This window comes from Gekko japonicus, unplaced genomic scaffold (assembly GCF_001447785.1).
Source record: "Gekko japonicus isolate JY-2015 unplaced genomic scaffold, Gekko_japonicus_V1.1 scaffold978, whole genome shotgun sequence".
Lineage (NCBI taxonomy): Eukaryota > Metazoa > Chordata > Lepidosauria > Squamata > Gekkonidae > Gekko > Gekko japonicus.
In genome coordinates, this window is record NW_015161980.1 from 489,728 (window position 1) to 501,208 (window position 11,481).

An 11,481-nucleotide genomic window follows, 5' to 3' on the forward strand; every position below is an offset into this window, starting at 1 on the left:
CTCTCAGCCCGATTGTCACTGCAATTGCAATATGGTTATGTAAATGAATATACCGGAGTGATAAGTCATGCAACTCCATTAAATGTAGTCTACTGCTCAAATATATCCTGCCATTTATGTTTTAATAAAAGAGTTGTATAAATTTGTTCAGAATGCATTTCTCTGATGCAAAACTACTCTGTGGGATGCTCTGAGCCCACCTCTCCAAAAACAATGTTCAAACATGATAAACGAGTTTTTTAAAAACTTTTTTTGGCATGTAGCCTTTTCTGGAGTTGTGCACTTCCCTACAATCATTTTACAAAGTTTTAAAAAGTAGACAATGTCAGCTGATTAGTTTCAAATTATATCAAGTTTATTTTCAACCTACCAGACTCTCCAATCTCAATAGAAGACAATCTAATAAAAAGAATCCTGTGAAATCAATTTCTCTTATTGTTTCTCGGCAGCTGGAGTTCAGATTCAAACTAACTGTGGAGTAAAAGTAGACGAAAACTGACTATGGTAGTAAAAACTTTTGAAAACGTACACTGGGGCAAGATTGCCCTGACCCAGCCCCTGAGTGCTGTGCAGCTGCCTTCTCCTTACCAGTAGGCCATGGGCTTTCCTGGCACAATCTAGTACAGCAAGGACCCTGTCAATCAAAGCACTCATACACAGACTGCTTCTGCTGGGCATGCAGAAGAGCAGCTGTTCAAACAACAGCTGTATAGAAAACACATAATTGCATGTGCAAAGGCATTCATTGTACAGGGCTCTAAGGGATGCAGTGTGCATATATTTTACAAAAGGCCTGTTAAAAATCTAAAATAAAGCATAATTATTCCAATGGATCTTTTTTGGGGGGGAAATACTTTAATTTGGAGAATATAAAAAGCAAACATTTTTATTGAATATCCAGCAGATGGCAGCATAGTGCAATTTTAAGAAGGTTCATGAAAAACATAACTTTAAGTCTGATGTTAAGTGTAAAATTATGTACAGACATCTGTAAAAACTTCTGAGTTAACGTTTCTTCCAGTTCTTCAGGATCTTTTCTGCTGCATCCAATGTGCTGTCTTCCTACCAATACACAACACCATCATGAGTTGTTATAAAATCAAGATTCAGTTATGGGAAAACACTGCAAAAACCACTGTATATACACTGCTTGGATGCGGTGGATCCCTGCTACCTGTCTACAACCAGTATATCACTATAATCCTAAGAAAACTTTTCTGAGAACAAGCCCCATGGAACAACATGATATTTACTTGCAAGAAGACCTGTTCAGGATTGTTCCCTAGTACGTCTCAGAGACTGAAATGGTACCAGAGGAAACAGCTGGCAATAGATAAAGATGGTATCTGCTTCAATATGGCCACTTCCACACCATGTCGTGTTGCTCACCTTTTCCACTCCTGCCACTGCCTGCTGGAAACAAAAGAGGCTCCTACAGTAGTTCCATAGGAACTTTTCACCTCTTCCAAGAGGTGGTGGAAGGCCATTCTAGTGGGATGAAGACAGAAATGCTGATGGGCTATACAGGGAGAACCCTTTGATTTTTAACCAGTCGCTGGTGTCATCACCAGCAGGGAGGAAGTTGATCCAAATTCAGGGATATTCCTGAGTGTATTCTTTGCTCTCCCATAATGAATAGTTGCCAGAAAAGTTGAGCACTGCATTTGGGACTGCTCTTGAGAATAACGGCAAAATCTGTCCTCTACTCTGACCATGAGTCAGCTGGCTATCACTGACAGGAATTTTGTAGCAGAGTAGATCCCCTTAATTCTCTCATGCTGCCTCCAATCTAGTTGGGTATCATGTACTGGCTTACCTAGGGAAGTCCGATTACCCCATTTTAAGACATGATCTAGCAAGTTCTGGCTAAGATCACTTCCTCTAAGATTTACCACAAACTGTTTTGCTGTTAAACTTCAAAAGAAGCTTCACCTTCAGAGAGATTGCGCTTAGGATGTTGTAGGCTTGTAACCTAGGTTCAGGATTATAATTCGAGCTTTCTTTAAGAAGAAGAGGAGATTGGATTTATACCCTGCCCTTCACTCGGAGTCTCAGAGCGGCTTACAATCTCCTTCCCTTCCTCTTCCCGCAACAGACACCCTGTGCAGTAGGTGTGGCTGAGAGAGCTCTTTAGAGGACTGCTCTTGAAGAGAACAGTTCAGAGAACTGTGGTCACCCAGCAGCTGCATGCGGAAGAGTGAGGAATCAAACTCAATTCTCCCAGATTAGAGTCCACGCTCCTAACCACTACACCAAACTAGCTCTCTTTAATGTATGAATTTTTTTCAATATCCACTCTTTTTCAGGCCAGTAACATTAACTGATTAGTGCTGGCCAGAGCTGCCATAACTACATGAGTTTAAAACACTTAAATTAGAAACGATATTTTCAATTCTAAATAATCAATAAATACAATTTAGAAAAAAATTAATACAATTCTAACATGTACTCTGGGTCTGCACTGATGGAAGTTTTGTTTTTAAGACTTGGAAAACTAAGATGCTAAGAATCCACATGCCCAACATGCATGCACACTCCTCACAGAACAAACTTCTTTCCCTTGGAACTGAATGCTTTGGAGTCAGACTTTTGGAGCTTTTGATCAGGCCTGCAGCTGGAATGTAGTGATTTGGGACTAGCCACTGGGGGAAATTAGCTTTGGAGCTAGTCCTTCAAAGTATTTTGTTAATTGCTGAAAGCAAATGGGGAAGGATCAGATTCACTACCAGGACAGAGTGTTCCTTACATATGCATCTTCAGAAAGACACAACTGGAAATGCATTAGAAAGGGACAATTAGTGTGAAGCTTGTTTCTATGAGATTTGCCATTTCATGGAAAGGGTCTCATCTGGTCTCTTCTCATGACAGTCTTGAGACCAATTTTAATTTATAGGTACTTGGGTATTTGCGCATTTCCATAGAGGTATTACCCCATCATAGCTGTCCCATGCAAAAGCAAACAAGTGTCCCTTTGCTGATTTGGTGCCCTGAAAAATGCCCACCTTTGCAACCCTCTGAGACCACTCATAGAGGACACAGTGTGTCTCTATTTTCAGGGTTCTCATAGATGTGCTGCATTCCTTCAGAAGTCCTTGCAATAGAGAAGCCATCCTATCATGTGACAAACATCTTGCTAGTTTATACAAGTAATGAGTAATCTCCCTGCCTGAAGGCACTCAAGGCACCACACAATATTAACTCTTCCTGTCAATTAAAATGCCTGGCTAATTTATGCTTTGACACTGCACTGGCAATTAACTGATCAACCTTATAATTAGACCAGAAAGCCCTTTTAGTGAGAATTACCTGGATTACACATTTGTAGAATAGGCAGCCCAAATGAGCCCTGATTCTTTAAATTTGCCTAGAAGTATTCAGAGCAAGGCCTAGTCCTAAAGAGAGGCAGGCAGTTCTGTGCTGGCCTCCATTTCGTCCATACTCTAACTCCCATACCCTTCCTGCAGCAAGCAGCAACAACTCTGAGGCCGAGGTCACACAGCAAGCTTATCCCGATTTGTTCCCGCTATAGATTTGATCGAGAATATTTTTTCTTCGGGTTTGGATGATCACACATTCCCTCCCCAAACTGCTTGCATCGTGTAACGAGGCTCTGGGCTTTTTTTTTTTTTTTTATTGGCTTTGCGCATGCACATATACACATGGCCGAATCACTGCTCCCACTGGGACTCGCTGTACTCCCTTTTTTTTGCAGGTACCCCCCCCCCCCCAAACAGCAAACAAAATTAACCGGTAACCTACAACTGAGCACTGGAATCTATATGTACACTTGAACATTTATGCATTGAATTTATTCAATGTGGGATTGCTCATGCGCACAACGGAAGCTTGGGGGGAATATTGCAAGAAGGACGTTCAGATGACCTAATCACAATCATTGCGAGAGATGGCTGTCCAGATCAGCAAAATCACAGATTCAAAGTGCAAATATCTGGAAAGTACTTGATTTTTCAGATGTAGGAAAACTCGCTAGGGAACTGCGAGTGAGCCCACTTCGGTGCAAGAGATGGATGTGGGCGTCTGATCAGCAATTTTAAATGCGAGAGGAAACAGCGATGAAACCCGATTAAAAGGACTGTGTGACCATGGCCTGATGCAGGTTTTAATGCAGCTCACTGTTCTGAGCTGTTCACCAGCCAGTAGTATGCAATTCTATTTCAACCTGCCCAAGGAGTTCTATGCAGCTCAGGGCAAGCAGAATGGCTGCACTGTGCAAGAAGAGGAAAGCCAACTGGGACAAAAGATTAGGGAGTGACAGTAGGAAGTGGGAAAATTGCTTGGAAGAAAGAAAACATGCCTGACAAAGCTAGCTAGCCCTGCAAGCACCGCACAGACATTACAAATACTAGGAACCACCAACTGAACAAACATATTAGATTTCTTGAGGCATGTCACTACAGGAAGCAAATCCCTGAATATATCTATGTAGATACTCATGTCCATGGGGTGATCTCTGTAGCATCTAGATAAGTGTGAATTTCAGCTCTTTCCTTACATTTGTACTGCCAAGTCTTATAACAGACATCACGTTTATGCAGTAATTTCTCAAAGAGCAGACTGCATCCGAAGCAAACATTCCGGTATTTTGCCAGTTCTCCCTCCTGCTTGACTTATGCTGGGAGGCACAAGACAACAGCAAACCTACATGTCTACTTTGGTCCTTAGACTGTAATCCTAAGAACATTTTCCTGGGAGAGAGCTCTACTGAATAACACTGATAGACTTTTGAGCAGATCTGCTTAAGGTTGCTTTCTTAGTCAAGCTACTATCTTCACACTTCTGCATTTAGAACTGCCAGTTTCTGTTGGGGGGGGGACATGTTCTGTTCCTTTAATAGTGGCTTAAAGGGAAGTTATTTACTAAGGGAAGTTATTTACCCCCACACCATGAAAAGCTTCAGCTGCCAATTTCCACACATTAAGCTTCTATTAAAGTGGCAGGACATTTTTCTACTGGCTGTTGGCAACCCTACTCGAAATTTGCAAAATGGGGATAATGTGGTTTATCTTTCAGGATGACTGTGACAATTACTGAGCATTTAGTAATAATGTAAAATGTTGTTTCGCTATCTGAGAGAGAATGAGAATTTAATATGAAACTGTTTCGTTTAAGAACTATAGAAACAAACTGTATTATAGTATGCTAAGCATTTTATAAGCACAGCTTGTAAACTTACTTTGATGAAGCAAAACCGGATGTACTTCTCGAACTTCTGTTGAGTCTCTGGGCCACAAAATGAAGAGAGAGGTATAGCTGCCAGCTTCTGAAATGACAAAATACAGTTGTTGTTTTTTTCACAAACAGTGCAATCCTATACTGGGTTAACCCATAAAGAGTCCATGGATTTCAACAGGCTGAGACTGGAGTAACTGCATATGATTGCACTGAAAGTTTAAGAACATATTTTAATCATTTGCTGTGTAAAGAAGTATTTCCTTTTGTCCATCTTGAATCTACTGTCCATCAGCTTCATTAGATGCCCTTGAGTTCTAGTATTTTGGGAGAAAGAAAAAAGTTCACTTTGTCAACTCTCTCCATCCCAGGCACAATTTTACAAATCTCTATCATGTCCCTCCCTTAGTTTTCTCTTTTCTACACTGAAAAGTCCCAGATTCCTCAGCCTTTCCTCATAGGGAAGATGCTCCAACCCTCTAATCATCTTGGTTGCCCTCTTGTGTACTACTTCCAGCTCTGCAATGTATACAGTATTCCACATGTGGCCACACCATAGATCTATACAGGAGCATTATAATATTGGCCATTTCATTTTCAATCACTTTCCTAATAATCGCTAACATAAAGTTTGCCTTTTTCATTGAGGCAGCACTCTGGGCTGATACTTTAATTGAGCTATCCACTATGACCCCAAGATCTTTTTCCCTCTCAGCAAGTTCAGACCCCATTAGTCTATACTTGAAGTTGGGATTTTTGTCCCAATGTGCATAACCTTACACCTACCAACACTGAACTTCCTTTGCCACACTGACAACCACTCACCCAATTTGAAGAGATCCTCTTAAGAACATAAAAGAAGCCAATGTTGGATCAGGCCAATGGCCCATCCAGTCCAACACTCTGTCACACAGTGGCCAAAAATACCAGGTGCCATCAGGAGGTCCATCAGTGGGGCCAGGACACTAGAAGCCCTCCCACTGTTGACCCCACCAAGCACCAAGAATACAGAGCATCACTTGCCCCAGACTGAGAGTTCCTATCTATACCTTGTGTCTAATAGCCACTGATGGACCTCTGTTCCATATGTTTATCCAATTCCCTCTTGAAGCCATCCATGCTTGTAGCCGCCGCCACCTCCTGTGGCAATGAATTCCATGTATTAATCACGCTTTGGGTGAAGAAATACTTCCTTTTATCCATTCTAACCTGTCTGCTCAGCAATTTCATAGAGTGCCCACGAGTTCTTGTATTGTGAGAAAGGGAGAAAAGTACCTCTTTCTCTACTTGCTCTATCCCATGCATAATCTTATAAACCTCGATCATGTCACCTCTCAGTCGTTGTTTCTCCAAGCTAAAGAGCCCCAAGCGCTTTAACTTTTCTTCATAAACAAAGTGTTCCAACCCTTTCATCATTCTAGTTGCCCTTTTCTGCACTTTTTCCAATGCTGTAATATTCATTCTGAGGTGAGGTGACCAGAACTGCACACAGTATTCCAAATGAGGTCACACCATCGATTTATACAGGGGCATTATGATACTGGCTGATTTGTTTTCAATTCCCTTCCTAATAATCCCCAACATAGCGTTGGCTTTTTTTATTGCAGTCGCACACTGTCTCGGGATTTTCAGTGAGTTACCTACTACGACTCCAAGGTCTCTCTCTTGGTCAGTCTCCGCTAGTTCGGACCCCATCAATGTGTATTTATAGTTAGGATTTTTGGAGCTCTCCAAAGTCAGCCTCAATTTTCACCGTCCTAAATAATTTTGTGTCATCTGCAAATTTGGCCACTGCACTACTCACCCCTAGTTCCAGATCATTTATGAACAAATTAAATAGTAGTGGCCCCAATACTGATCCTTGTGGGACCCCACCGCTTATTTCCTTCCATTGCAAGAACTGTCCATTTATTCCTACTCTTTAGTTTTGGGTGTGGTTTTTTTTAGTTTTTAAGAACTTTTCTTTTTTCAACAAACTTGGTAATAACTATATTTTGTGTACAGTTAAAAGTCTGGATAAGACCTTAATTTCCTGCCAAGACCTTAAATAAGACTGTGCCATATGTTAGAAATTCTTGCATGAATGCACCTCACTGTAGTGTCTTGTAGTGGCCCCCATCCTGTGGAACCAGCTGCCCAAAGAGGTGTGTGCCTTGTGGGACTGCCCTAGGGTCCACAGGGCATGCAAGGCTGCACTTTTTCAGGTGGCCTTTCGGTGATTTTGATCCACCAGGCAGCTGGTATACTTCAGCTGTGTCTTCACCATCCATGCATCCTATCCTGCTTGATAATGGGTCAATTTTAATGGGAATAGGTTTTTAACCGTTTTATATTTTAAAGATTATTTATCGTATCTTTGTATTGTTTTTATTGGTCTGAGTCCCTTTGGGGGGAGAGGGAGTGGAATATAAATTTGATTGATAAATAAATAAATAAGATCCAGGTAGGGGGGGTTGCTGCATACTAGGGTTGCCAAATCCAAATTCGGAAATATCTGAGGACTTTGGGGGTGGAGCCAGGAGACTTTTGTGATGTCACTTCCTGTGATGTCACTTCCTGTGATGTCACTTCCAGGTCAAATGGCAAGTGATGTCACTTCCCCTTCAGATGATGTCACTTCCAGTACACTGCACCCAAACCCCACCTCTTCCTGTGATGTCACTTTCCAGGCTCTCCCCCAAACATAAGAGCATAAGAGAAGCCAGTGTTGGATCAGGCCAATGGCCCCTCCAGTCCAACACTCTTGTGTCACACAGTGGCCAAAAATAGGCCACACCCAACAGCAGAAACTCATTAGCATATTAGGTCATACACCTGACAACACAGCTCATTAGCATATTAGGCCACACCCCATTTTACCAGAAGTGTGATCACAGATCTGCCCTCACAGAAAAGGGAGAGCTTGTACCTGAATAAATATTGGTCTTAAAGGTGCCACTGGACTCTTGGATTGCTAGCTATGGGGGGGGGATGCGCAGATCTGCGCAGAAACAAAGAAAGAAGGAAGGAATGGAGGGAAAGAATAGAGGTAGATCCTTCCTAGAAAGGGGGACACAGCTTACCACAAAAATTATGAGGAGGTTTAGAGTAACTGGAGAGCCTCAGTCAGAGAACAGCAGAAGCTATGAAATACATACACTGCCTCAGCTCATTTTTCTATAACAGAATGGATGTTCAAGTAAGAAAACACTTGCCACAGAGCCTCACAGTGAACAGCAACTTGTCTGGCAGCAAAGAAAACACCCCCAACCCCAAGGAGAGTGCAAAAAACGTTTAAATGGGGCTACTGTCTGCCCCTTGAATAAAGGAACAAATGACTCAGGACAACTGAGAAGTTATTTCACATCCCATGCCCAAGGGGAAAACCTGACCCTTCTCTAAGTAGGGTTCTTTTCTTCTCTGTTAGGGCTCCTGGATTTTTAAGAGCTGTTATATAGCAATTCAGCTGGAGAAGTTCTGTTCATCTCACTCATAGCAAAGAGGGAAAATCTGCATCTGCACAATTTGCTTGTTTGCAGGTCACATATCTACCCAAGATAGGTGAAAAAAAGTTGCCTCGTCCCAGCAAAACGGAAGCAAAAGTGGTAATCTCTTTTTCTTGGGCATTTCAAGCTACTTTGTTGGTCTTCAAGGTGCCCGCTGGACTCAAACTTTGTTTGGGGGCGACAAATAGCACTCAATATACCTTGAAGAAACAACCATCTACCCATCAAATCTTTGACAGTGACCATTCATAATAATACATGAAGTCAGTGAGTAAAACTAAAATAAATCGTTTGCAGGGCCCCCCTTGCACATATTCAGTAGCCTCTCTGCTGACCAATGAAAGGGATCCTCAGCCCCCCCCAACCTCTCCCTCTCCGGGGACTCGGAGCCGTGGCTGGCTCGGTTCCCCTCCCCAAGTCACGCCATTCTTGCCCCGTCTGATACTTGGTCGCGGGCTGGTGATGATGTGCCCAAATGTCCTGCCAGAGCAGGAGACCTCCGCTCCAACAGCCTCCATCATTTTTATTGACAAGGCAGCTGCGCGGAACCAGAATGGAGCTCCTTCCAGCCTCTTGCAAATGCGTGTTCTTGTGCTCTCCTCCCCCCACCTCTCCCCGGCGAAAAAAATAAAGCGGCTTCTCCTCTGTGCTCTAAAGCCTCGAGCAATCACGCAAGCACTCCCCACCCACCCCAGTAAACCGGTGGGAGAGTTTGCACTCTCTCTATCCACACACCTTCTCTCTCCACCCACCCACTGGCAGACCTGCTCCGGAGAGGGGTTTTGCTGCATGGATCTCATGCGCTTTGGCTTTTTTCAGGAAAGCGCAAGGGAAGCTGTCTTTTTTTTACTTTTCCGGGGGGGGGGGGTTGGAAGCCAGCCAGAAGGCAGCTGCACCGGGACCAGAATGGGGCTCCTTCTAGCCTCTCACATGTGCGTGCTCCTGCGCTACCCCCCCTCCCTGGTGAAATAAATAAAGCGGAGTATCCTTCGTGCACTAAAGCCTTGAGCAATCACTCCCCCCCCCCCAGACCTGTGAGAAATAAATGGGGAAAGGGACTGAAATGCGCTCCCTGAGAAGCAGCTGGGGAAAGGGATGGTGGAGTGGCCAAGTCATGTAGCGCCTTAAACATGGACGCGCATCGAATGCAGCAAGACTGCAGTTCATTTAGAGGGGAAAAAATCATGCGGTGTTTCCAGGAACCTGCCTGAGACCGTATTAAGATAACCAAACAATTCAGGGGGGCACAGGGCCACACACACACACACACCATCCCGCTGCCTTCCAAAGCCAGCCAAGAAGCCCAGAGTCGGACCAAGCTGGGTTTCTCTGCCCCGTCTTGCCTAGTGTTCAAGGCTGGATCCGGCCCTGCCCATCCCCCACCCAGCCACCCAAAACCTTAAGGGTCCCCTTACATCTCTCTTCTCACAGTGGGGGGGGGGGACGGGCTCAGGAACTGCTGCAACAGGAGAGCTCAGTCAGAGTAAGAGACTGCCGGCGGCCACGCCACAAGGACAAAAATGAAAGTACCAGATGTCCTGGTGACCAGGGGGAACTGGAAAGTGGCGCTCTAGCCGTTCTCTCTATGGTTTTTAGAACCATAGAGACTTGGAGGACTTAAATTCCAGAGCGTCACTTTCCGGCCACCATTTTTTTCCCCCGGGGCCCAATTTTTAGAAAGCGGGGGAGGGGGTATTGAAATCAGGGGTTCCCCCATCCCCAGCGGGGGTTTGGCAAGCCTACTGCATACACATACTGGGTACTGTCTGGAACATGAATCAAGCTGGAAGCACACTGCATGTCAATCCTTCATTGCTTCATGTAGAGCTAGGCGTGACCAGGAATTTGTCCCACCATCATATCAAACAGTGTAAAATGCTTTTCAAGTAGTGATGTATCTAATCCAGAGTTCATGTAAATGGACCCAGAGGTCACTAAGACAGTCATATACCATATCAAAGAGAATGCACCCCTCAGCCATGTCTGGTTCTGGCTCCAGCTGAGAGCCCCAGCTTTCCAGCTTCCAAGTGTCAGTAATGATGCTATCACAAGGAAGCCATTTCTCCGTCCCCCTCTATCTACACTAGGCCCACAAATCTCCCCAGAAATCCCCCAGCTTTCAGAAGGTATTTTCTTTTTTCTTTTTTTAATACTTTATTTATTCAGTTTTGTTAAACAGCCAGTAAGCACTTTTATATAATTATTGTCAATTTTTTTTTGTCTTAAATACAATGTTTTCCCCCCACCAATTATATACTCTTATCCACCTTTTTTGGAATATTGTCTCATCTTTACCACGTAATAACATAGTCAGTTTATCCAATTCGGCTATCTCCAGCAGTTTCTTAACTATATCTAGTCTAGAGGGTAATTTATCTGATTTCCAACATCGGGCTACCATAATTGTTGATGAAGTTAAAATATATGTTAATAGATATCTGTCTTCTCTATCTAGGTTGTCTGGAATTATATTTAACAAGTATATTTCTGGTACCAAATCCACATTAATATTCATCATTTCTAATATAATCTGTTTTATACTTTTCCAAAACTGTTGCATCCTACAACATTTCCACCACATGTGAAAAAACGTTCCTATATTATTCTTACATTTCCAGCAGTTTTTTGAAGTTTGAGGTGCAAATTTTCCAATTTTATCTGGTGACCAATACCACCTATGAAACATCATATATAAATTTTCTTTATATGCTGCTGAACTGAGATATCTCATAGACTTCTATATTTTGGTCCAGTCGTCAATATCTATCGTATAGCCCATATCTTTCATCCATGCTACCATTGAGGG

General features: G+C 43.2%; 1 protein-coding gene across 2 annotated transcripts in view; it reads right to left on the bottom strand.

Moving 5' to 3' along the window:
- Positions 1-447: 447 nt before the first annotated feature.
- The window catches only part of CCBL2 (cysteine conjugate-beta lyase 2), a 52,720-nt gene continuing 41,686 nt past the window's right edge, over positions 448-11,481 (bottom strand). For both annotated transcript variants that reach the window (XM_015429777.1, XM_015429778.1), the window contains exons 12-13: positions 5,195-5,281; positions 448-1,062 (exon numbers count right to left, since the gene is read on the bottom strand). In XM_015429777.1, coding sequence (XP_015285263.1) covers positions 1,006-1,062; positions 5,195-5,281 — 144 coding nt within the window. In that variant the 3' untranslated portion in view covers positions 448-1,005. The remainder of the gene's footprint in view (positions 1,063-5,194; positions 5,282-11,481) is intronic.